Source organism: Erpetoichthys calabaricus, chromosome 1, assembly GCF_900747795.2.
Source record: "Erpetoichthys calabaricus chromosome 1, fErpCal1.3, whole genome shotgun sequence".
Classification (NCBI taxonomy): domain Eukaryota; kingdom Metazoa; phylum Chordata; class Cladistia; order Polypteriformes; family Polypteridae; genus Erpetoichthys; species Erpetoichthys calabaricus.
In genome coordinates, this window is record NC_041394.2 from 55,256,471 (window position 1) to 55,284,182 (window position 27,712).

Consider the following 27,712-nt stretch of genomic DNA (forward strand, 5'->3'; position numbering starts at 1 on the left):
GCTGTCGTCAGAGCTGCCATTCTTGGACCTTCATATCAGCAGCTCCACCAGCACACGAGGCTGACCATGACAGACATCAATGGGCTGCACTTCTGACCTTCATCCATAATGCCAGCCGCTTCACTACCTCACACTTCAAGGGGCTACTGCTTAATTTGGAAGTTGGTCTCATCCAGCCTTAGCAGCCAGGGGCTTTACTTCCATACATTGTGTGTCTACCAGACCTCAACTGGCAGGAGCTTTCAGTAGGTTTACTCCTCGAGTTTTTTGTATCCCTGGCTTGTAGGCAGGTCATGTCCATTGCCAGGCCACCCGCTAGTCCCAGACTGTGTTCAGCTTCACTATCATGGGGGATGATCTTGTTGACCAGGCACTTTCTCATCCTGTGAGATTTAAAATGTAAACCCTCTAAACAAATGAATTAATGAACGAAGAGGACTTAAAGCGTATCTACCCTTATGTGTGGACGGGCAGGTCAGCTGAGTCTCTGGAGGGATGTTATTTTTGAGAAATTAGAAGGATAAAATTGAAGAGCTTGTTGGACTGAATGTCCTGCTCTCTTCACAATTTATCTAATGTTCTAATAAATGAAGGAAGGAAGGAACCCATGGGGTCTCAGATTACTCCCCCTGTAATCAGAGTTCATCAGGCTGCCAGTTCAATACTTGCCTTCGACTTGGTGTGTGTAGCTCAGGTGGACCAAACCTGTAAGCAGCGGAGTCCTGAACTTGTAAGGCTCCCCGAGCAAGAAGACATCCAAAAAGAAGAGTAACAACAATTCATAAGAAGCTAAAACAGAACCAAACCAAACTCTCCAGGGTGGATCTCCAGCTGTGACTTAAGGGCCTCCCCCGCCAAGTGTGTCACGCATGAGCCTTGGGCAAGCAGGAGCTGACGTGGACAGACTCCGGCGTGGAGAAGGCAAAGTCAGTCAGCAACTGTGTTATCAGCCCATCTGTGTTGTTTATGGGGGTCAGTGACTGGCTCTTTGAGAAGGCCTGGTGTCCTTGTCCTGGGGCTGGCGTGCTGTTCAAATGATGCGCCTGTTTATCTTCTCAGAGACAGCCGTGTCCTTCAGGGAGCGCATAAAAAGCGAAACGCCGGAGCGGCTGGCAAACGCCTTCAGCTTTGCATGAGAGCCGAGAGAAGACCACACAGCCTAAAGCGACAGCCATGCTTCCAGCCACCTTCAAGCTTTGTGCGGGCATCTCCTACAGGCACCTGCGCAATATGACAGGTATGGGGCGGGGTGAGGGTCTGCCATGGCGCTTGTTGGCATGCCCTGTGAATTAAGACGTGTGCAGGGTAAGCTGTGTGGCTCCTTCAGAGCTGCTGTTATGACAAGGCTGTAGAGGACTGGGTGGGCCAGTGTAAGAAAGAAAGAAAGAAAGAAAGAAAGAAAATGTTTGCAGCACCAGTTTAACACCAAGACAGAGCAGAGGAGTGAGGAAGAAGGTGCCAGGTGTCTGTCAACAAGGTATCACCGATAATGAAAATGGATGGACTACTGAAAATAATACAAGTGTGAAAGGCGCAGGGGGGCACAGAGGTTAGAGGCGCTGCGGACAGGGTGGTCAGAGTCAAACCCCTCACACAGATGTAAACTGGAGATTCTAAATTGGTTCCTGGCCAACTACTGGCCCTCCGAGACTCTGAATAAGACTAAAAAGGTCCGATGTTGTTACGTTAGATATCTAACAACTGGAACATTACCTGCAGGTGAAACGTACTTAGATGACGAGCAAAATGAAGCGTCTTTAGCACCTTCTCAATCAAAGCTGACATCCTGGCCGTCTGTGCTGTGACCACAAGCTGCAGCTTTGGACAATCCCATCAGGAGATCTCAGCGTTTTATTTTTAAATGTAATTTCCTGCACATTCCGTTTAAGATCAATCTCAGAATTACACGGGGCTTTGAACTCCTTCCTGATCTAAAGCACATGTGGGTTGGGGGGGCTGCCTGACAGCACAGTGACCCCAGTTTGACTGGCTGCTGGTCACTTTCTTTGTTTTTTTTTTTTATTTTTTCCAGTTGCCTTATTGGAGGTCTTTACTGGTGCAGCCTGAGCACTCATGTCATTTAAGACCCCACGCCTGTGAACTCGATTAAGTCAGTTTATAATGGATGGATGGATAAACAGCTGGCGACCTTCAGAAAACTGCTACCCCCCCACTCCCCCCCCACCTTCAGTGCACTCAAACACATTGTGACATATCAACAGACGGGCTGAACCAAACTGCAAATACTTTGTATAGTGCCTTGCACAGGCAGCACACCTCCACCGTACCGCAGTCTTCACTTTTCCTTCATCTTTCTTCCGTTTCTTACCAGGCCTTCAGAAGACGGCAGCCGTCGCCCTCAGCCAAAAGTTGCGGAGATTTGCTGACCCGGGACCTGGGAATTGGATCAGCCAAGTGCGCAGGAGGAGCTCTCTGCTGAGTGAGTATAGAAAAGACAACGAGTTTAGACAACGTGAGCGAGCGAGCGAGTGTGTGAGTGAGAGAGAGAGAGCGAGTGTGTGAGTGAGAGAAAGTGTGAGTGAGCATGTGAGTGAGAGAGCAAGTGTGTAAGTGAAAGTGAGTGTGTGAGCGAGCGAGTGAGTGAGAGAGAGAGAGAGCGAGTGTGTGCGAGTGTGAGAGAGAGAGAGAGAGAGAGAGTGACAGTGAGTGTGTGTGAGTGAGCGAGTGTGTATGAGAGTGACAGAGAGTGAGAGTGCATGAGTGAGAGTGAGAGCGAGTGTGTGAGTGAGCGACTGAAAGGCTCTGCTCCAGTATTCTTTGGCCCTGACCTGTGGCTCGTGTTTAAGCCCCCAAGCTGTTTTTGAAATATGAAACACCTTTGAAAGAAATCAAGAATAAAAGTCCCACTAAAGCAGCCCCAGCTATGCACGTCCTTGATGATTTCGTCATCTCCACTCTTGTGCCAGAAGTGATTAGCAGCTTGTGATAAAGATGCAGGTTCAAAGATGGCTTAGCACTCCTGCATTTTAGCTTTTCTTACATTTTAATGAACATGGCCGACTCTCACACTGGCAAGCAAACACGAACCAGCACTGGAGTAGCCATTTGTAATTCAGCCCTAGCAGGTTCCTTCACTGTCTTAGACGTCCTTCATTTCCTTCTCCTAACAATAAAAGCAACAAAAAAGCACAGTTGATTAACATTGTTATGCTAGCAGCACGACCGAGAAGTGACTTGCAGATACTGGAGAGCGATGGAGACGCAGGTCACCAAAGCCAAACAAATCTCCCCTGCCCAGCCTACATCTAGTAACGCATGTGAGTAGACATCACAGGTCAGCACACAGCAGGACTCAACACCGTTTGTCAAAAAGCAGCCATTTTAATCAAAGGGGGCGGCCGTAACAGAAAAGATGGGGATGCGGTGATTCATGCCAGGCTGTGCATGGCAGCTGCAGACCCCACTTTAGCATTAGGACAGAATGCAATGACGATGCCCCCAGCGTTCCCGTCAATGAGAGAGCGAGTCTTTACTGGGGCTTCCAAAAATGAAATTGATGATGGCCCAACCATCAAAAGACGAAGGGTCAAGGCGCAGGGTCTTCCTTTATATTTTTGGTATATCATTCTTATTGGCAAAAAAGAACAAAAAAAAAATCAAGTAAATATACATTTAAATGTGAATAAAGCAAATGGCCAAAGAAATCAACATTATGAAAAGGAGACTGTGATAAGGAACGAGACGACTCACCTCAAGACCTGCTTTAGCGCAGTCGGAGCGGCAGCAGAACAGAGGGGGGCTTTGGCGTCATAAAAGCTGTGCATGCAGATAGCGAGTGGCACAAAGCAATCTTCTTAGGGTTAGAAAGCTGCACAACCTGCCTGTCCAAACAATAAACATTAAACCACACAGTGCTGGAAAAAAATTCACTCCTACTTGTCCCATTTTAAAGACGTTAGGCTTCCACAACAGCTCAGTGTCATGAAGCTCCCTTTCTAAGCCCTGGATGTCACCATTGTCACATGGTTGTCACGTGGCTGCTGAGCTGACTACACCCCACTTTGTCATTCAGGCTGCAGGACGGAGGAGAAGCGGCCGTACGGTGAGGCGGAGATGTCCTATGTGAGACAGGGAGAGGAGGCCATGCAGAAGTCTGTGCACATCCTCGGTGACTTGGACGGCTGGAAGACGGAGACTGTGGCTGTAAGTAGGCTTCTTGTTAGTATCTCGGCCGCGTCCTTGGGCTGACACTAAGCACTGTCTAGGGCACGGGTGTCAAACTCCAGTCCTGGAGGGCCGCAGTGGCTGCAGCTTTTCATTCGAACCATCTTCTTCATTAGTGACCAGTTTTTGCTGCTCATTAACTTCTTTTGTCTTAGTTTTAATTAACTTGACTCAGGCCCCTTAGTTTGTTTCTTTTTCCTTTTCCAATAACGAGACACAAAACAAGCCGCCATATGACCAGCTCACTGTACTCCTCACACAATATCTGAAAATAAAGAACGGTGATGGTCTCGGTAAAGTTGATCTCTCCGGTCACCCAAACATTTAGATGGTGTTCTTAGAAAAAACAGAAAATCAGTTTTATAAATGTCTGCTGTAGAAGAATGAGGGCAACAACAGGCCAAGGAATTAAGTAACGGGTTTAAATAACAGCAAGAATCGGCTTCTCATTAAGGACCTGGTTGGATTTTGAAGCCCCAGTTTAGCTGGTCATCTGTTGGCTTGTTTCACATCTCATTTCTGCTTGGCTGTCATTTAATAAAGAAAAGAATCAATTCAGAGGACCGAATCCTTAAACACAGGGCTATTAAAATGAAGGGAAAAAGAAATTAATTAGCAGTGAAAAGTGGTCACCGATTAGGAAAAAGGTTAGAATGAAAACCTGCAGCCACTGCGGCCCACCAGGCCCCCTGGTCTAGGGTATCAGATGTAAGTAGTGTGGCTCACTTACTTGGTGAATTGATCAAGTAAAGTTTTATCCTGTTAAGATATTCCAGAATAATGAAGTCTAACACACCTTGGGTTGTTGTTTGATGGAGTTGCTAACAAAGTGACCTTCCTGTTGTTCCATCACAATTCCTTTTTCTGTACTCAAGGCCCTTGGCATCTGACGATTTTTAATCTCTGGGAGGAAAAAAGGGTGCAAAACCCAGTAGCTCCTCAAGAGCGAAAATTAATGAGCCTGAAAAACCAACTGCCCACGTAACCAGTTCAGTTTGATTGTGAACTCAACTTCAGGGATAACTTAACACGTCGGTACAGTCACGGTTTACAAATAATAAAAAGAAAACTCTAATGAGCTTCATGTGGACTAATCTTCGAGAGAATACGTTTGTATGAAGCTCATCACATCATCAATACAACAGAAGAACTCTCCGTCCCTGCTGATCGTGTGCTGCTTCTCTGCCAAAGTTCTTCACAGGCCTGACTGACCCACACAGCCACCCCACTCACGTTAAGCTGGCCTTGTGCTCGTCAATGCCCAGTAAAGCTCAGATTTATTAGGTTTGCCTACAGACAATTTCTGAATCCAGTGGTCTTCTAATAATCGTGACAATCTAACTTAATTTTTCTCTTGTAAGATGCACCTTCTAATCAAGGCCATATAAGATTAATACATTATATGCCTTGTACTTTATACTTTCCTGCATTTCACAGCCCCTTGTGATGGTGAATGCTGTGAAAGATGTTCTACAAACACATTATTTTTCATCTTCCTACATTTACCTCAAAGGTTTCACACTTAACATTTATTTCTTTAACAAGACAGTTCTCCCCTAACCACATACAAACCACAACACAAATGTTTCAGTAACTGCAGCCCTAGCAGGTCTCGCTCAGGCCAACGTATCCAGCCAGTGACAATTCAAATGAAAACCTTGTGGTTTACAGTCCAAGGCCTCGGTCGCTGTACAGCATTGTGGGGAAAAGACGAGCAAAGTTCAAAAATGGCAGAGTGTCACAAAAACAAATTTCACGTCCTCTGGTGTTCTGGGCTGGTCAGGTGGTACAGTTTTAAAATGTAATACACTTGTGTCAACAAACTTAACAATACAATTTATTTATAACACAAGCATTGAAGAAGATGGATTAATCCATGCAGCTGTACACACAACATACTGTACATCATAAATCTTACCTGACTTGGTGTTCTTTCACTCTTTGTCCAGTAAAGAGGCCGCACAGGAATTACGTTTCTCCTTTTTAGTTCTTTTTCAGGCAATGATGGACTTGCGTTTAAAGGCCTTTTTCTCCAAGTTGTGGCCTTTCTCCTCGCAGGATGTTTCAGTGAGGGGGTATGGGATTGTGTCCACGCAGTTTGAAGCTGCTGCAGGTCTACTGGAAGGCACATACTTCTATTCTCTTGAGCTTAGCTTGCTTTTCTATTTATATTTGGAGAAAGAAATATTTTAAAGATCTCCCCAACACACGTTACTACTTTCAGCTGCAGCAATCTGAATTACATTTGCTAATACAGTAATCCCTCGCTACTTCGCGGTTCACTTTTCGCGGATTCACGACTTCGTGGATTTTATATGTAAGCATATCTAAATAGATAACGCGGATTTTTCACTGCTTCGCGGGTTTCTGCGGACAATGGGTCTTTTTACTTCTGGTATTTGCTTCCTCAGTTGGTTTGCCCAGTTGATTTCATACAAGAGATGCTATTGGCGGATGGCTGAGAAGCTACCCAATCAGAGCACGCAGTTAAGTTCCTGTGTGCTGCTGATTGGCTCCGCGACGGAGCGCTGCATTAACCAGGAAGTCTCATCGCACTCATTCACCATTAACGTGCTCTTGCTACTGCATTCAGGGGATTATCACCTTCATCGTCATCATTTTTACTGCGCAGTATATTCATCACCATCATCACGTCATATATAGCTACGTGTACTTTGCTATACAGTAAGTGTAAACTTATCTACCGATTTCATATTGCTTAGCAGTTGTCCCTGTTATTAATAGAGTAAAGGGTGGGTTGTAAACAATACAGGGAGGGTTTAAAAACGTCCAAATACATGTTAAATAATTAAATAAATATGGTGTCCCTACTTCGCGGAAATTCAGTTATCGCGGTCGGCCTTGGAACCTATCTCCCGCGATAAGTGAGGGATTACTGTACTTTCTTTGACTTTATTCCACCACCAAAGTTACCAAATCAAGCAGTGCTAACCACAAGTACGACGACATCTCCGCTTTGTTTGGTTTCTGGTGTCTCAAAGGCTGGAGGTGAGGCTTTGTCCCGAGGTCTTTAAGGGCCACTGTTACATGCAGAAGGTGAGCACACGTCGTGTTGCATACCACAGTCCTTTAACTTTGACATGTCAGTCCTCTCTTGACAGCATAAAATGTCTGCTGAGGATTAGTGGTCTGTTTAATTTTCTTTGCTCAATTGGTTTTACAGCATGTACCACTTTTCTCGGTAATCCACTTTGATTTCTTTAACACGGTTGAACTCCTTTAGATTGCACTGTGCTGTTGAGCAGATGATGGCGGCTCAGGCCTTTGTTGCAGATGACATCCTAGGCTGTAGACTGCTACAGGGAGCTGAAGCCGGTGCACAGAAAGCCAGGGCTAGCGCCAAGTGTGGGTTTCTTGGGTGTATAAAGGTTGAACCTTTTGGTTGATAATTGTCAACTCTGATGGACAAAGCTTTCCACCAAAGTTATGAGCTCCCTCCTTGATAAAAAGGTGATCAAACAGTCCAAGTGCTGGGGATGACATCTGATTGTGCTTGATATCACCTCATGTTGTGTCCCAGAGATTCCCACTCTCTCAGTTCTTTAGTTTCCTGAGGAATTTCACTTAAGCTGTGATTTGATGTGAAGTCTGCAGTAACACATTGCTGCACAGGCCTGAGTTACAATGAAAGTCTCATGCACCTTACTAAGGACATAACAGGATATTACGCAACACAATTTCTAGTCTTTTCTAAGTTTCCACAGGGTGACTTGGTTTCTTTTTTTTTTTCCCCCCACAGCCTAATGGTGACCGGGTCCTAAGCAAAGTGCTGCCTGATGTTGGCAAAGTGTTCAAGCTTGAGGCTGTCTTGGATCAGCCTCTAGCCACTCTCTACACAGAACTGGTGGATAACATGGAGAGTATGGGAGACTGGAACCCCAATGTGAAACAAGTGAAGGTAACTTAAGGTTTAGATGCTGTTCTGAATTAACCGTTGGCCCATTTTGTAGCTTCTGGACATAGCTGTGCAAGTGCATGAAATAAGATCAACTGCTTATTTACTTGTGGTCCTGCAGATCCTTCAAAAGATTGGCCAAGATACTATGGTGACTCATGAAGTTGCCTCCGAGACTCCTGGGAACATTGTCGGCCCCAGAGACTTTGTGAGCGTGCGTTGTGCCAAACGCCGTGGATCTACCTGCTTCCTTGCTGGCATGTCGACTAAATACTCCAGCATGCCAGAGCAGAAGGGCGTTGTGAGGTAAGTAAGACCTGCTGGGAAAAAAAGTTAACAGGAGGCCACAGTAAAACTCACCAGAAATGTGATAAAAGCCTGTTTGTCATCCCGGACAGCAGACAAGAGAACAACACTTACTCAATGTGGTACCCTGAGGACAGTTAGTTCACATTTACGTAGGATATCCATCAAGAGGAACTGTGGAGTTTTACAGTGATTGAAAAGATTAGGCTAGATAAAAAAAAAAAAAAAGACATCTAAAAACTAAAAACTGTAATTATTCTGAATTGTCTGATGTCTTTAGCTAAGACAACATACAGCATTGGTGTTCATTTTTTAAAAATGCATTAACAATTGGAGCACAGACAAGTTATACGACTTGAGGAGGATTATAAAGAGAGTTAGAGGTGGGGAAATAAGCCAACAGCATTACAGTTTAAAGACCAGTGTGTTAGCCTCTACACCAAGCTGCCTACAGCCAATCACTCGTAAAAAAGAAGAAACGTAAAACAAATAAAATGTCTTGAAACTTGCCAGACTACTGTGATGGAAATAAAGTAGAAATTAAAGATCTACCTAAATGTGGATATTTCATACGAAATATGCATACAGGTGTGCAAAGGACCTTCCTGGCCGTATCTGAGCATGACCAGACATCACACCTTAACAGTACAACACAAGACCAACAGCAATAAATACTTAAACAGTTCAATAAAGATATATTATGAGTGATATTAATCTATTATTAGGAGGACAATCATGCATAATTTACATTTTTGTCAATTACCCCTTTCAGTCTATTCCTGTTGAGTTCCTTCAAATCACCATTTCTTACTTTTGTTAACTTTTGCACCAAATAAAACATTTGTAACATTTTGTAAAGCTAAAGATTATGTTAATATCTTTACTTACTGATATATATCCATAAGCATGTTGTCCGTTTAATTTTTTTATTCTGTAAAATATCTTTTTAGTTAACAATTTCAGAGTCATGAGGGGGCTGTTGAACCAAACCATGACAAACCCCAAACTTTGTGTTTTCCAGGGCTGAAAACGGCCCCACATGCATTGTCCTGCGGCCAAATGCAGAAGATCCGACAAAGACAAAATTCATATGGCTCCTCAGTTTAGACTTAAAGGTGAGTTCTATCTATATAATTTATATAATTTCATGGTGGGAAACTACAAGGAACAGGCAAAAAAAGTAGAAGGCACAGGGGGAGATCCTTAGATGAGCTCAAGTAAAGGGCAGCTTGATAAAAATGGGAGAGAAGTAGTGGCTTAAGCTGGCAAACGTATCCCCCCCACCCCCCCCGCCCTTATTTTAACAGCCATGTTACCAGCCCTACATTTACTCCACTGCCATGAACCAAGCATATGCTGCGTAAAAGCTTCAGCTGCATCAGTGAATGGCAAGAACATCAGTAACGTCATAGATAGATAGATACAGTACTTTATTAATCCCAAGGGGTAATTCACATACTTGAGCAGCAGCATACTGATGTAAAAAACAATATTAAATTAAATAGTGATAAAAATGCAGGTAAAAACAAAAATTACTTTGAATAATGTTAACGTTTACCCCCCCCAGGGTGGAACTGAAGAGTCGCATAGTTTGGGGGAGGAACAATCTCCTCAGTCTGTCAGTGGAGCAGGACAGTGACAGCAGTCTGTCGCTGAAGCTGCTCTTCTGTCTGGAGATGATACTGTTCAGTGGATGCAGTGGATTCTCCATAATTGATAGAAGCCTGCTGAGCGCCCGTCGCTCTGCCACAGATGTCAAACTGTCCAGCTCCATACCTACAATAGAGCCTGCCTTCCTCACCAGTTTGTTCAGGCGTGAGGCGTCCTTCTTTATGCTGCCTCCCCAGCAGACCACTGCGTAGAAGAGGGCGCTCACCACAACCGTCTGATAGAACATTTGCAGCATCTTATTGCAGATGTTGAAGGACGCCAGCCTTCTAAGGTAGTATAACCAGTTCTGTCCTCTCTTGCACAGAGCATCAGTATTGGCAGTCCAGTCCAATTTATCATCCAGCTGCACTCCCAGGTATTTATAGGTCTGCACCATCTGCACACAGTCACCTCTGATGATCACGGGGTCCAGGAGGGGCCTGGGCCTCCTAAAATCCACCACCAGCTCCTTGGTTTTGCTGGTGTTCAGGTGTAGGTGGTTTGAGTCGCACCATTTAACAAAGTCCTTGATGAGGTCCCTATACTCCTCCTCCTGCCCACTCCTGATGCAGCCCACGATAGCAGTGTCGTCAGCGAACATTTGCACGTGGCAGGACTCTGAGTTGTATTGGAAGTCCGATGTATATAGGCTGAACAGGACCGGAGAAAGTACAGTCCCTTGCGGCGCTCCTGTGTTGCTGACCACAATGTCAGACCTGCAGTTCCAGAGACGCACATACTGAGGTCTGTTTGTAAGATAGTCCACGATCCATGCCACCAGGTATGAATCTACTCATAAATAATTTCATTCGGACACTGCTGATGAGGTGTGTGGTATTCTATAATGACGGAAGAGTATGTTTCTAGCTTAGACTTGAGGCAGTGTGGCCCCGGTTTACAAGTTCAATGACGCTTCAAATGCAACATTATGGACATGCAAAGAAAGCTAAAGTGGCTTATAATAATCTAATTTTTGGGGGGTTTCTTTCAGGGTTGGCTCCCGAAAACCATCATCAATCAAGTTCTGTCCCAAACACAGTTGGACTTTGCACAGAATCTGAGAACTCACATGCAAGAAGGTGCACCCTCTGTAGCTGTCGCCTGCTGAGCTCATCTGTAAATTTAAACCACCTTAAACCATTCAAGGTGATGACACAAAAAGAATAGCAAATTACTCTGCTTAATAGGTTTCCAACAAATATAAGCCAATTTGCTTTAGCCTCTGAATTGCTTTTAAACTAAGTGTGCTTTGATGAATTAGTGTTAGGACTGTGGCACATCTGAAAAGAAGCATGAAACTGATTGCTCTATTAAGACCTATCTGAAGGAAAGGTCCAATTATTTTAGGTGAAATGCAACAAGCCTGAAACATCTAAAAGTTACAGACTAACTAATAACACTGCACTTAATATCATACCATGACAATCAACAAGCAAGCGATGTCAAAAGTATAACATTATTTAGGTTGCAAAGACAAAAGATGACCAGTGCATAGACCTTCATAAAGATCAATTGCTTCATAGCTTGTAATATTTAAAGCAAACTTCTCACTCAAACATTAGGGGAGGTGCAGATAAACCTCTGAATGACCACTGTGGAAAATACACTTTTCTTACAAACAGTCACACAATCACAGTTAAAGGGATTACTGGAAAAGTTCTTCTTTCTTAATCAATTTCCTTTTAGGTACTGTTTTACATTAAAACATAAATATTGCTTTGCCATGTTTTAGAGCAACTGTAGTCAGTTTGATTAGTTTGAGGCTGATGATTTTGAAGGAAATAGTAATTTTTCAATAATAAAGGATAAAATGTATAAAAGTCAATGCAATCATCCCAGAAGCCATATTTATTAGAAAATGTTTTAAAAAAGAAAAAAAATTTGTATAAAGCAAAAGCTCAGACTGTCCGATACATGGCAGAAAATACAAAAATGTAGCAGAGAGTGTAATTAAGCAAATAACTCATTTATAAACATTAACTGCATGGATATTAGGAAAGACTAAAGAAACTGAACCTTTTCAGTTTAAGCAAACAAAGATTAAGAGGCAGAGGGTGGAGTGGTGGCTCTGAGGCTAAAGATCTGCGCTGGTATCCCGAAGGTTGCCGGTTTGAATCCCTGTCACTGCCAAAAAGAGATCCTACTCTGCTGGGCCCTTGAGCAAGACCCTTACCCTGTAATTGCTCCAGGGGTGCTGTACAATGGCTGACCCTGCGCTCTGACCCCAAGGGGTATGCGAAAACTAACAAATTCCTAATACAAGAAATTGTATAAGGCGAAATAAAGAACAAAAAAACTTGGTTTAAATTAATAAAATTATGAAACAAATTAGTACAGTGGATCCCAGCTGTTACTTTATAATGAATTTTTGAGAAATTAGGCAGATAAGACTACTGAGCTTTGTTGGGCTGAATGGCCTTTCCTTCAAAATTGTTAATAAGGTTCTATTGAATTAGACAGAAATTCAAACTTTGCAGGCAGAATCACATTAGCCCTGACAATTCGAAATGGACGGACTTTGATGCCTTTCAGTGATATTGGAGCAGATGTCAAAACTAATACTGAAAGACAAGCAAACAGCTTTTAGTCAGTAGAATACGCATTTTTGATATTAGTAAATAATTTGCCATGCAGTGATTTATGTCAGTTCCAAATACAAATCAATTCTGAGAAAAAGAGAGAAAAAGTTTGCAGCAAGGTCAATTTACTTTTCCAAATGACTTTATGATGACTTAAAAATGGAGAACAAAGTAAAGAATTCAGTGGCCCTTGAAAGTATTTTAATCGAAGCACAAACGCTAAATAAACTGAATGTTACTGAGCAGTCATAAGAGAATGGAATTAATGCTAAAATCAATTGTGTTTTGCCTTAAATATCCTAGAAATGCAAATTTTCCATTTATATTCATAAGTAATATTTATTTATCTTTTTAATAAAAGTGTTTAAATACATTTGCATAAAAGTGAATTGTGTGTATTTTGTACACCGTGCCTTTCATGACTATAAACAGTCCAACGTGGGGGTCCAACAGAATACACAAGGCAGCAGACATACTGTGTGACAGCTCATTGACATGGAGACAAATTACATCTGTGATGAGAACATTTTGTCAGATTTGGTTTATATATCCCTTCCAGTGTGTGATTTCTGTGTACATTCAGCATCATAATTACTTGCTCACCTTAATGCATTATCTTCCAAGTACCTGCCAATGTGGAGTTGAACTCTTTGTCCCACTTCATCTAAGCAAAACATTATGTTCATTAAAATGTGCCAATTGCTTGAATTAAATTTCCCTCTGGATTCTATGGCTAGTAAATACATACGGACCAAGTAAAGTAAAACAACACAGCATATTTTCTTTTTTAAGACAACTTAATATAAGAACATTAGACTGTGAATGACACATTCAGATCGTGTACAGTAAAGAATATTCCAGTGTTCACCTTTACCGTCCTATGCAAATTCTGCATGCAGTTATGATAAATTGTTTGAATGCTCAACCTCTGCACACAAAACTGAACACAATGTGGAGTTCAAGCTGGCTTTCCAGAGGAGAACACTGAAACCCATTCAAAGATAACAAATTGATGATCAACACATTGTATGCAAACTCCTATTTGAGAATATGTTTTAAAACAAAGTTTCCTAGCAGTACTAAGAGGTTTGGAAAAATATTATCAAATGCATGTGGCTGGCACGTCATTTTGTTTTGCTCATCACTGAACCTCAAGTATGACATCTTAGCAACTGCTGTAGCTGCTCAGTCAGGGAGAAAATAACACCATGAGTTACTGTATGTCATGAAATTGTTTTGAGGATTTTCAAGTATTTTATTTAAAACTTTAACAACCAAAATAAACAACATTAATTTACTTATTTTACTTTACACAGAAATAATAAAAAAAATGACATTGCAAGTAAAATGAACATAAATCACCAGCACCACATTTAAATTTTCACAGTATCTGAAAGAAAACTGGTATGTGTTGATTTATAGTCCTTCATAATAAAGGGTCATGGTACTTAATGAAAACAAGATATAGACATTTTACCAGAAGCTTTATTCCAAATTCTTTTCACGGAAGCAAGGTTTTGCAAAAGATAATGTCTCAACACTAGTTGAAAATATGATTTGTATGTAAAAGTGAAAGTCTTTTACTTTACTGAAAATGTCACCAAGGTGCACACATCTGGAAAACACACAGGGATAACTCTTGATATTCCTCCGTTTTTATGATCATTTAAAAAATAATATTAGTGGACAAAAAGTACTATTTCTTATATACCTGTATACAAAAAATAATTGCAATACAATGGCTATAGAATAGAACAATAAATGTGCATCAAAATAATCAACACTATCTTACAGTCTCAATAGCACATTGTTTTATTACCTTTGGTTAGCTCCTTTTATTAAAGTAATGTCCACGTCTAGCTTGGTTTACAAAGATAGATATGTAACTATTGTTTAAATTGAGCAGCATGTTTGTATGGACTCTGCAAAGACTCTTGAGATTAAATGTTCATTTACCTGCAACACAAAAAACTACAAACTAAAGTTTAAGGACTGGACGTGATTAGGAATTCCAATGCAAATCGTAACAGTTTATGTACAGTGTACTTTCAAGATCTACTTTATGGTGTTCACCCTATAAACGCAGATGTCTCATAAAGGACTGGATGATTTTCACCTTACATCAGGTAACAGAAAACAAAGTTCATGGCTCCCAGGGAGGACTGTGCCGGCCATCCACATCTGTCTCCACGTGATAAAGGATATCAGCCAGAGTGTGTTCAATCACAGCTCCCCAGCCCATGTCACTCATCTGTTTAAAAGATATCCATGTGTCAGGTAAAAATGAAGAGTCGTACCATTTTTTTCTGAACATTCATATTTATATATATTTTAACTGAATTCATAATTTACTGTAAGAGAAGATCAAGTAAAGCACCTTAGGTTTTAGCAATGGGACACAAGAAATAAAATAACTAGCTACAAACAAGTGAAGCTGTCTCGTTTCATCTCTATTCAGCTCTATTATATTCAGCTTAGAATTGCAAAAAAAAATTGACTATAATCTTCTGTTATAAACATATTTCTTTCTGCATAAGAAAGAAAAATGTGCTGAAAGTTAATTAAATCTAATCCAAACTATGCTTGACACACTCTTTTATACTAATGGGAAAAAAGCATCTTGGAAACGTTAGGTTTAAGTACAACTGGGCACAGAACGTAAGACAGCTGGCATAAGGACCAGATGGCACAGTATGCAATGTAAAGTGTGCGAATTGCTCTACCTTGTGACACAATTTTGCATGACCAGTCTATAACTCAATATATATTGTTATGCGGCTACATTCGTTAAATTGCTTACTAATCGGTTTATGATGTGGTGTGAGTAATAATAACCGTGATGGGGTGTAACTTTGGTCTTTACATGGAAACAGAACACCTTTTTTGGACTTTGTGGTGACATTATAAACTTGGAAGTTGCAAACACTATCTCTCCTCTTGCACCACATCAAAAACAAAAAACATATTACATTGTGATCATACTGCTTTTTTGGTTGTTTATTTATTAATTGTGTTCACCATCCATGGATTCAACGTACCTCAGCAAAATCAGACTAAAAGCACACAGCCTTTGCCATCACCCATAATAGGCATTTTAAGCAACTACTATTTTGCTTTTCATGTTAGTAGCAATATGGTGTCCAAGCAATCAAAATGCTTCTGCAACTAAAAAGACAGACCAAGAGAAGACTCCACTATATCTTGCTTAAATAATACATGGGAATTAGTGAGTTCCAAGTATTAATAAATCTATTATCAATCAAGGACATCCATTTTGAATTCTAAAATTGAAAATATGGGTAACAAGTAGTTTTTCTTTTTTAAAATGTGCCATCAATTAGTGTTCTTAAAGGATTTATTGTTGTTACATTTTTTATTATGTGTTACGAGATTCGAATTATAAGACAGAGATTGAAGTTTAAAATACGGCTGAAGATGTATAAGAACAGCACTAGACAGTAGGTTAGGATCATGTACTGATACAGCGTGCTGTCGCACCCATCACACAACAAACCCAATTTAGGACCAGAGTGTAGCTGGCCTGGGCAAAAATATTGATTGCCCGATGAATCTCTACCCTGCTCAATTGCGTTATGTAGATTTTAGCTTATCTTTGTTTTTGGCATCCAATCCAGTAGATGCCGCTAATGCTCCTATTAAAGCTTTCTGCAGAAAAAGTACTTTACTACTTCGCATAACATGGCATATCCTCTAACTGAAATCAGCATCTTAGACACTTAAATGAGATTTGTGGACTTACTACAGATTCAAACGGTGCATTGGTAAAGAACAACTGGATAAAAGCAAAGCCAATAATAAAGCTGTGCAACTCATACGTTAATTATTGTTGTAACACAACAAATTTGAGAAATTTATGCCAACATCGTCGCCTATAAACGTGATCTCAGTCGACATCCAAACAAGTAGAGCCTTCTCTACACTGGAGACAGCGGGTAGCTCCAAGCTTCCACTTAAGTCGCCTCATGCCCAAAAAATAAAATCTATGGCGGTTTTTATCTGTACAGATAAGAGACCCGACAAAGTGTTTCACCCGACAAAGCAAGCTGACAATTGCTGGAATTTTCAGAGTAGTCTGCGATACAAAAGTGAGCATCAGCTCTAGATCCTCATTTTTAAACGCCTTCTTTTTTGTCTGCCCCATAATATATGTGGACTCTGATATGGCAATACAAATGTCAGTTAAATTATAGTGAATTTTGAATGAGTGCAAATTTTAATTTTTTTTTAAAGAAAGAGCAATATTTTGTTCCACATCTTCCAAATACTGATGTTAGCTGTTCATTACTAATCCAGTATTTCTTCTTAAATGTTACTCCATGCTTATGCATATGTTACACAGTCACTATTTAGGCACCCTTCAAATAAAGTGTCACTGAAATTTGTCACATTATATTAATGTTATCTATGAATGGTTAATGAATTTCTAAAAAAGCCACCACTTCAAAAATGTCATTGCACAGTAATCCAGTCAAGATAAAATCGATATTGAATCGAATCAGGGCCTTATGAATTGGAATCGAATCGGAACATCAGTACGGATACCCAGCCCTATTAGACAGTATACCTACTTTTTGGAATTTTAGAGGCAATGGAGACACACAACACAGAGGCCATAATAAATCTGTACAGTATTGCAACAATGTGGTATTCTGCTGTCTAAAGTTTAAATTGTGGGGTCGGAGGTACACTTTAATATTTCTTTTTATAAACTGATTTTCATAAAGTGCTTGTTTCAGGTTGAAGGCCAAAGCCTGAAAACTGGGTAAATGTACTCCTTACTATCTAGCCAAAGTCATCTTGTTCCAAAACAGAATAATACAAATGCAACACCTGAGGTCAAGTGAAACACAATAGACTACCAAGAGATACAAATATTAACATTACAGAACTGTGCAAAACAGAGCCAAGATAAAAAGTGAATGAAGTAAATAAACAGTCAAAAAAGGAAAAGGAACAAACAGCACATAATAGCTTACTCAATATGTTCTATGTAAGTACATAAGCAAATATCCATCATATCATCATCAATATACAAGAAACAACATTTTTGTCTTCTTTCTTGAAATGTAAAATGGAGGTAAGCAGTCTAACATGGTCTTGAGAATGCTTACTTACGTCTCACTGAAAAGTTCAATGGACACATAAGGTTATTTCTAGAAACGCATATATTACAGTATTTCCTATGTTTAACACTCCCTTTTTGTTTTCCTAATAGCTTGTGTACTAAATAATCATTTTATTTCAATATTTAATAAACTAAAGTATTGTTTTCATGCAAACTGCACTCATAACATAAATTCTGTAAATGTTATGTATTTCTCTTGTAAACTATTCAAGATAACATAAGAGGCTGAGGAAGAAATTTTAAATATGTGTTTGATTTATAGTTGCTGTCACAGTTATTGTGATGCTAGAAATGTTATCTTTCAAAATCAAGAAAAACAGAAAACAATCTATTTCACTTGGAATTTTGATGTAGAGCATAAAAAAATGGCACACTTCCCAAGGATTTAGGGGATTTGGATAAATACTGTATATACTCACATTTAAGTTCTCCCACGGATAAGTCAGGGGTTGATTTTACTGAATAATTTCCGTTATTTTATAATATCAGTCATATACTGTAAGTTGAATGCGGAAAACTGATGTTGTTGGCCCAGGAGATTACGATATGCTATGCTAACACCCACCTGAGAGAGTAACCGCGGAGCACACTGCCTTTTTTTTTTTCTATGTATTGTGCCTACATGACCACACAGTAGTACCAGAAAGATTCCAAAGCGATGTTTTCAGTGTTTTGTGTATGTCACACCCTCATACACCTTTATCATAACAGCATCCCTTATCTACGATGGAGTGTTCGATCAGAAGAAAATATGAAGCTGGTTTTAAATTAAAAGTCGTTGAAGTGGCAAAAGAAATTGGTAACTGCACTGCTGCAACAAAATTCAATGTGTCTGAGAAACTGGTGTGAGATTGGAGAAAGCAAGATGATGTAAAAATAAATAATAAATAAATAAAGTGTCATATTTTTTGAACAGGTGTATAAGTCTGAGTCTGATTTTAGGATCGATTTTTCGGGTTTCAAGACCCGCCTTACATGTGAGTATATACGGTAGATGATTGCCACCTTATTCATATTATGTTGCCAGTGACTTGCAGAAAATGTAAAAGTAACCGCACATATATAGTAATTTCTGAAGTGATAGGGTGAAAAAGTGTTATATCAAGCTAATTCTTTAATTTTCAAAATTCATCATAAAACTGTCATGCACTGCAACAATTATTATTATAACTTTATAATACCAAGATTATAACAAACAGTTTAACTTATATTTTCCCCTAAATGAACTGCAAATATCAAAGTATAATAGAATTATTTCCATTTTCCTAAAGTGATTGGCTCAAGGTCACATTTCAAATTTGATGTTTGCCAGTTCAAATAGCACAGCAACAAGGCCACATTAGTAAATTAGGGTTTCTTGAGAATTTGTCAGTTAGCAGTAACATAACAGCACTCCACTCCTATAACAGCACTCACAGATTTAGCCTCTATGCAGTATCTGCAATATACTTTCAGGTAAGAGCTTATTATAGTTACTAATCAGTGAAGTCTGTGCAAACTGTACATAATAAAGTGTTACCAATTACAAAAAAATGTCACTGTACATTTTCTTAACTGTAATTATTGTTTGAGGTTTTATTTATTTTTTTAATTAACTATATTGTAATCATTCAGTACATATAGATCAATTTCTACAAAAAATAGGATTGAGGTTTGAGGTTTTAAATGATGCAGCTAATTACGAAGAGTTACCTGAAGAGTTTGTTTTATTCGAGCACATAAAGCAAAGGCAAAAGAGATACCTTAATGAAGAAGAGTGCTTCTTAGCTCATACAAACAAACAACATATTCACCCGGTAAACTGTTTTTGAACAGGCAATGTAGCCTCCTAGCTATGGATTTCTGTGATCTGTGTTTATAATTTAACTTGCCTGTGTGTTTCCAAGTATTGAAAAATGTAAACACCTGTTCTGCATTTGTGCCATGTTCAGTAAATTTAGATTATAAAGCTCTGCTAAATGAAGGAAAGTGTAACAAATAATTAAGGTAAAAACACATACAATAAAAAGATGCAATAACTTACTGGTTGGTACTTAATATCTTTTGGAGCGTATTTAAAATTTGGTCCAAAATTCACAGAAACCTGCGAAACAGACAGAAATGCTGTATTAGGAAAAGCACTTAATTATTGATCATAGCTTTTCCCTTTTTCTTTTTTTTTTAAGCTGGGTAGGTTAAAGTCTAGAATACTGTAATTAGAATACATCAAGAATTAAGATACATGTAAAAAAAAAACAAAAAAAAAACAAACACTTACAGTGCAACTTTTATATAATGAAATGGCTGGAAAATAGAGTCCTTCAAAAAGGTCTTCAAAAGCAACACCTTGACTTACACCATTTTTATAAAATATCATCTGAAAGAAGAAGATATTGTAATTTAGCCAGACACTGGCTGATCTTCAAATGGGCAGTAAAATGCAAATTTAACTGACCTTACTCGTGCCTACTGGTTTCAGGCCCTTCTCGGCTTTATCGACAAAGTCTTTTTCTTCAAAGTACAAGTAACTTTTGAATTTTATCAAAGCCTAAAACAAAGTTAATTTTACCAGAGTTTAGACAACTACACCATAAAACAATTGTTAGCAAACAAAATTAAAACTTTGGAAAATGTTTTTAAAGTGGAATTTGTATATTATCCAGAGTAGTACTGTATCTGTGAATTATTACTTTTTATAAACTATACAGTATTGCTCTAGTTCATTTACCTATTACTCTGAACAACTCTTTATTTTGTTTGTATGTATATACATACATGTTGTGGAAGATCAGCCTCGGCACAGACAGGAGGACACCAATGGTTCAAACCCACAGCACGTTTATTTACACTACTATTTACAATTGTCCAAGTCCCGCACACAACCCAGTGCCCCTGCATCACACACCCTCAAGTCTGGGCTTCTCCACTATCCAGCCTTCACCACCTCCACTCCTCTCCTCTGAGCTTCGTCCTCTTCCACCCGACTCCAGCTAATGACTGGAGGGAGGCGGCCCCTTTTATCTCCAAGCCAGACGTGCTCCAGGTGCCCCCTGATGAGCTTCCTGCGGCACCTCTTGCTGTAGTGGAAGTGCCGCATGAGCACCCGGAAGCACTCCGGGTGTCCCTGGTAATACTTCTGCCAGTGGCGGAAGTGCTGACGTCCAGGGCTTTACAGTTTTCCAGGTGCCCCCTGGTGGTGACCACTGACCCCTATAGGGTTGAGCTTCCAAGCTCAGTTTCCGTGGCCCCCATACAAACCAGGAAGGCTGCCCTCTCGTGGTCCGGGGGAGGTATAGTCCCTCTTCCAGCCCTTCTAGGCGTCCAGGCTGGGCACAGCCCCCAGCCGCCCACCACAATGTATACATAATGCCTTGCTTAAGCATTCACTCTTTTGACCAATTCTCTTGTTTTAATGAACAAAAAAACCCTCTATTGCACGGAAACTCAATGTCTTTTTTGAATGTGACATTGTCTTATGCTGTAAGAAAGGAAATAAGATTTTTGTGAAAGTATTCTGCTACAGTGTTGTGAAAGCTTTACATCTACACTGGTAAAAGAACGTGGCCTAGTGAAAACAAAAATACCTTAAAGTTGTCTTCCATCAGTGAACCAATTAAAATATAATAACTGCCAAATTTTTTTGAATAAAGCACACAGTTCAGGAATCAGTTACTTAACCTGAGAACCTAAAAGACATCTGAGCAAATGAGGACTAAAGAGCATTAATAAAAAGAAGTTACAGATGAAATAATACAGAACAATATCAAACTGTTTTGGTGTTCCAATGGGCACTGTAGCTTCAATTATTACAAAGTGGAAGCTAAATGAAACCACTCCGATACTGTCTAATATGTCATTCTTCAACACTTTCTGTTCAAGCAAGACAGAGGACTTGTAAGAAAAGCCACAAAGAGGGTAACAATCACTTTGAAGGAACTACAGAATTCAGCAGCAGAAATCAGAACAAAGGTGCACTACTTAGCCACATCAAGTGTTCTGCAACACTGGCCTATATGCCACTACTTAAGAAAATCCATGTGAAAGTAAAGTATATATGGGGTTTGCCAAAAAAGCAGAAGAGTGACCAAATTGTGATCTGGGAAAATGTGGATTTTGTTCAAACTTCTTTTAAGCCAAAGTTAAAACAGGTATGTGTGACACAAATGTAACCCTGCCAACAGCTCACAACATAAAATACCTACAATGGTGGTAGAAAGACATAGATCTGCTTTTCATCATCAGTGCCTTGCTTTCTGGTTAAAAAAGGTAGAATGAACAGTGGAAAATGAAGTGGCAGAGAAATAGAAACTGTTAGACCTTCATCCTATCACAATTTATTAAACATTTAGGAGATGCCTTCTTATATTTTTGGCTTCCTCAGTTTTCTGCATTCATTACAAGAACTACTGATGCCAGACATTACTGGCTATACCCCCGCCCATGTACAGTTCATTGTGGCTGTCTCCCCTATTAAGGCTTCGACAGGATCCACTCAAGCTTCCTGTTCCAGGCCTGTAGTAACATACAGGAGGTATTTTAGAGATTATAAGTACTGAAGACAGACATGTTTCTAGCGGTTTCTTTGACTCCCTTGCTACATATTTCAGTCTTATCTGTTTAGATAATTTATGCTCCATGCATCTCAGCTAGCTTACCATTTGGATGCTCATCAACCTGTGTTTACCTGGGCCATACCTTCCAGCCACACTATTCCCCACATCTCACAGTAGGAATGATAAGTCACTAGGAGAGCAAGAGTTTGCTTAACTATGTAAAATCACTCCCCTGTGAAATGGCTGAATTCACAATATTCAAAACATCACTGGAGGTTTTTTTCTCATTTGCTGGTAAAAATGTAAATTTGTGGTGTATTACCAGGCTGATTGTGAGTATCCCTAGACTCACTCCATGACTCATGTGGAGAAAATCCATTTAGACGAGAAACCACATCCAATCAACAACTCTAAATCCAAAGTCCATGCTGTGTACACTATTGAGTCTAACTGTAACTAGCTTGTATTTATCAACTTCCTGCATGATCTATAACTCCTTCCTGTTTATAGAAGTGATTAGTATTTCTGTATCTGTCCCATAGCTATACATAATACAAAACACATTCTCCCCACTTTATGGGTTTTGAGCCAAAAGAATGCCACTTCCTGACTTCTTCAGTCCGTGGGCATCGGAGTTATGTGGGTTGCATGGTCAGCAGGTGATTTGCCAGAGCTGGTCCCAGCAGTAGGTCCTAATATCCCTGTTCCAGAAGAGACTGCAATAGATTAGCTGAGAAGTATCATGGGGATCAATCTGTGGATTCCTCTTTATCTAAACTCTCTTGTTAAGATTAGGTTGTCAAAGGTAAACCTAAAAGAAGCAAAAGGCTCTCAACACTCTAAGGACTGCTGAGGTACACGTCATACCAAAATGAAAATCCTGGCAGAACGAGAAAATATTAAGAGACATGAAGTAGCAGTGTATACTTTAATAAAATTAAACAGTGGTCCTAGCTTATTTTCTTTTTTTTTTTTTTTTTTAAATTTTTTGCAGATACACACTTTTACTGATCCATGCTCAGTTCTTCATATGCTTAAAAGCTGAATATAATGTAACAGCAGTCACAACTGTGTCTCAAGAGTTCAAGAAAAAAAAACATTTAATAAAAAAAATTCTCTAATAAGCATCAACTTTTTATTTTAATGTGCTACGAAAACAGAAGAAAATACCTTTAAATACATTTAGTGAAAATAAATATTGCAATACCTTGTCTTTGTAGGTGTCTGGTAGTGATCTGGCAGTTTCTGTATCTTCAGGTAATTCAATAAAAAAGCCAAGGACGTCGCCTTGGCCGTAGCCTTCTGAATAATGCTTGCCTATTGACTGATGGAATCTCGTGCCCTTTTTACTCCTCCAGGAGTAGCTGAACTTATCATAACCAAGTGGTGCTTGTAAATTTCCTTAAATAAACACAAAGTGTGCAGTTTATTTTATTTACTATTTGCAACAAAGAAGCAGGACTTTTAACTTGAGCACAATACCATTTTTGTGTACAGCGGTTTGTACAGTAATGTAAACTAGGATGGAATCGCAACATATTTCTGCTTAGTATATCAGTACCATTTCGATCTCGTCTAATATAAATGGTCACTCAGGGTTCTCATCACTACAGGACCAATGGTTTAAACATTTTGTTTTTGCTCTCCTCAGCTTTAAGATGATGATGAAAAACGCTCAAGTAAATAAAGGTATTATGATATGTATTCAAAGCTAACACCCTGTATCAGACATGTTTTAAAGGTGATCATATATTGCACAATCCAATTGTAATTATCCCAGCCACATTTGTCAAGCTGATTCAGAATATTAGTGCAATACAGAGAAATGTGCATTTTCACAAAAGAGTGCACAGGGAAAATGATTGATGAATCAGAATTTAATTGATTTAGTAGCTCAGTTGAAGCTACTAATCACAACTCTCAGTACTGACTTAGTGATTGATAATTAAAAGCATGTTAGTGGTTCATTCACCATCACTTCAAATTTTAGTAAAGAAAAGTATTCCATTGCAAAGGACTTAGACGAAATTAACAGCAGGAAGAAAAGTGTTTTCTCTGCACTGGGAAATAAAATGTGTCTGTTAATATAATAAATCGCTTTTAATAAAATGATGAATCAATGGCTTAATTTTGAATTCATTGTATGCACAATCATGCCTAAAGTCAGTAATCACAAAAACTGCCTTGTGAATTTAATTTTATTTACCTAATGGCTGTGACCACCCCAGTCTTGAAGCTGTTTCAGGAGGCATATCATCAATTGTTATCTCAAAATACCAGCAGCCTTTTCTTACACCATGAGATGCTCGGACCATCGAATAGCCTTTTTCTCCAGTAACTGTCAGTCTATCATCTGATATCTTCAACTGTGGAGCTGTTGCAGAGCAAAATAAAAAATAACTAGTTAAATAAAATACAATGTATTTCTGATTTTTAAACAAAATAACCAGTACAGACAAAACAGCAATGAATGGGACAGGTAAAATAGTATCTAACCACTTGCAGACACTACTTAGTAATGAAAATGTTTGAAAAAAGTAAATCATGAATAATAAAGCAATTTCACTTACATTTTAGCAGCTGGCTCTGCAGGTAGTACAGCAGCTTTATATATTCTGAGACGATTTAAAGTTTTTTTTCTTCCAGCATCAATCAGAACAGTTTCAAATTTACAAATTAGAGACATTAGCATCTCTTTACTCAAATTTTACCATCTTTTCCTCAAGGATCATAGGATAGTAAAGGATAAGTTTAGTGTTTTTTTCCCCAAGTTATTCATTCACAATCATGCTATATATTAATTTGTCACATGCAATTGCGTTCTAAAGTAAAGCATATTTTATATATTTTAAACAATAACTAACCTACTCTTGCACTTTATAATGGAGTTTATGGGTACCAGGGTGAAACATGCCTAACTTGTCCTTTACCGTGCTTTTCTTTTGGCTGATTCTAAGAATATATTTTTACTGTTTGTGCAGTAGAGTAATTCTTTTTTTTTTTTTGAAAAATCAAATTTTTAACCTTTCTGGGGGCATGAGACACAACAGTGAAGGTCTGTACACCATTCACAAAAAATGATTAAATAGTTCTTTCATCATCCACTCTTGTATTTTTCTGCAATGACACCGAGTTCAATGTACAATGCATCAATAGCTAAGTTGCATTTAAGCAATTCAGATTTGACAGCCAAACATGAAACTGACTATATACCTCCCACATCTCCATTATTGATAAACAGTACAGTTTAAAAGTTTCTCAATTGTAGTTTTTAATATTTTGACTATGAAATCTTTGTTTAGTAAAAACTAATCAATACTTCTCTTAGAAAAAAATGTCTCTCTCTATAAAATAAGTATTTTTTAAACTGAGATGCATACATTCTATAGAAAATACAGGTAAACAAAAATAACAAAGTGCTAAAACATAAGGATAAAAAAAAGAAAAAAATCATTCACCAGGACAATAATTGAGATACTTAATAAAATATGAAGACAAGAAACCAGCCTGCTTTGGTCTAGGCTGAACAGTACACCAAGAACACAATCTAAAGACTACAGTTAACCTAATGAAGTGCATTAAAATTATCACTAGTCCTACAAAGGTTACAAAACCACAGAAAACTGCTTTGTAATTAATTAATTACCAAGCATTTTTTAATACATTGGGGATCTTAAAAAACAAACAAAAAAAAAAAATGGAAAACACACCATTTCAGTTCCAATGTGTTGAACAGCACCTTCATACTCTTTCAAGCAAGAGTCACAATATTCTAAATAATGTACTATTAAATATTATGTAGTTTAAGTAATAGCTTCACTTATTAATAAATAAATATTGACACTGATCAACTCAAATACATAAAAAGGATAATGTCACAAAGAATGACTAAAGAAAAGACCAGTGTGGTTGCCAGGTAAGTTTGTTCTCCAGCCAACAAAACAATATGAATCATTTCTATATATTAAAAAAAGAGCTACTTACCGCGATCATGAAGAGCAAGAAGAACTCGTTCATATAAACATGCTCGATATAAATCTCCAGGTATAGGCTTTCCTGCCCAACAGTCAAGCTCAAGCTTCTCTGGGTCTGGTGCATGAGGATCTGGCTCGGCAAGAATGTAACGATAACCATCTTTATTGAAGGGGTGTTCTAGAGGGTATCCATGTGGGGGCAAACGTTGAGCTGCAAAGAGGGGGTCACTGTACAAAAGTGATATATTAAAAATATTTACATTTTGAAGCATCCAAGACAAAACAGCACAGATATAACTACTTCAAATGCAGCTTTACTTTCAGATACTATAGAAGAATCAAACCCGAAGAAGCAAAGCTCCATTGTCTTTCAGTATATGACCTGACTTTGGCCCAGAAATGTATCAGTTCCAAGTCATTTCACCTCCCAATCTCTATCCAGATTCTCACATGCACATTATTCCAGAAAGTTACTGGTAAATCAAGTTCATATATAAACAAAAATCAAATTAATAAATGTTAAAAATCAGCTTGCCTTAGGTTTGGACCTAGTTTGATTCCCAAGAACGTACTTATATGTGAACAATGTAAAATTGCTATGTCAAGCATACTAAATATCATAAAAGCCAGAGAAAATATTACACACTGACTATACAGTTAGTAAACTGATCATAAAAGAAACTTAGAATTACAGTCTAAGAACTAAAGAACTTGTATACAGTGTAATGCATATTCAGCTCCTTGACTAATTATTTCATTTTACTTATTAATAATAAATTAACTTAAGTTTTGTTTCCTAGATTTTTATTTCAAATCACTGAAAATCATATTTTTTCTTAATTTGACATTGTTTTACATGGGAAAAAATGTAATGTGGGATAAAAAAGAAATATGCTGTTTGCAAAAGTATTCAATTTCTGTGTTTTGGAATCTCTAATAGAAGATTATTCAAGTTATTAATAAGCAAAGCAATATTCAAGTATTTATATATGTCATAATGGTCTTTTCCACTAAGGTGGACAAGTTGGGGCTGCCTGGGAAGTTTAAGGCTTGAATTTACCAGCACTCAGTACTTCCCAAATTCTGTGGCCCTTGCTGGTGTACATGGTGCCAATCACCACATATGAGTCTCTGGAAAGAAAGATCAGCAGCTACTTGTGAAGGTGGCTAGGATTACCACGTAGCCTGAGCAGTACTGCTTTGTGTGGTACCAGCAACATTTTACAGCTCCCAATCAGTGGCATCACAGAAGAGTTCATAGCGTCAGACACAAGGAATGCTCAGCAGTGTAGGGAATCCAGAGACCTGAAAGTGCCAACTGCAGGCATCCATGCTTGATGCAGGAAGAGAAGTACAAGTAAATCTCTAGAGATGGCGGAAACACGAATGAGGCAGAAGGTTCTGATGGGTTCCATTGCAGTAGG

At 38.9% G+C, this 27,712-nt stretch overlaps 2 protein-coding genes across 4 annotated transcripts in view; one reads left to right on the forward strand and one right to left on the reverse strand.

Annotated features, from left to right (window-relative positions):
- The first annotated feature begins 837 nt into the window (after positions 1-837).
- Positions 838-11,941, forward strand: star (steroidogenic acute regulatory protein). The gene is made up of 7 exons (XM_028799827.2): positions 838-1,237; positions 2,333-2,440; positions 4,034-4,164; positions 7,946-8,104; positions 8,223-8,407; positions 9,429-9,522; positions 11,049-11,941. Exons 1-7 carry the CDS (start codon positions 1,174-1,176, stop codon positions 11,163-11,165), a joined length of 858 nt encoding a protein of 285 aa, XP_028655660.1. The 5' UTR covers positions 838-1,173; the 3' UTR covers positions 11,166-11,941.
- A 1,626-nt stretch (positions 11,942-13,567) lies between these two features.
- The window catches only part of ash2l (ash2 like, histone lysine methyltransferase complex subunit), a 72,535-nt gene continuing 58,390 nt past the window's right edge, over positions 13,568-27,712 (reverse strand). The window contains exons 11-17 of one of the 3 annotated variants that reach the window (XM_028799814.2): positions 26,299-26,516; positions 24,521-24,688; positions 23,522-23,715; positions 20,217-20,309; positions 20,040-20,138; positions 19,806-19,865; positions 13,568-14,887 (exon numbers count right to left, since the gene is read on the reverse strand). In XM_028799814.2, coding sequence (XP_028655647.2) covers positions 14,780-14,887; positions 19,806-19,865; positions 20,040-20,138; positions 20,217-20,309; positions 23,522-23,715; positions 24,521-24,688; positions 26,299-26,516 — 940 coding nt within the window. In that variant the 3' untranslated portion in view covers positions 13,568-14,779. Of the gene's footprint in view, positions 14,888-19,805; positions 19,866-20,039; positions 20,139-20,216; positions 20,310-23,521; positions 23,716-24,520; positions 24,689-26,298; positions 26,517-27,712 lie in introns of those variants that run through there. The other 2 variants (XM_051927559.1, XR_007934895.1) reach the window with 2 other exon arrangements.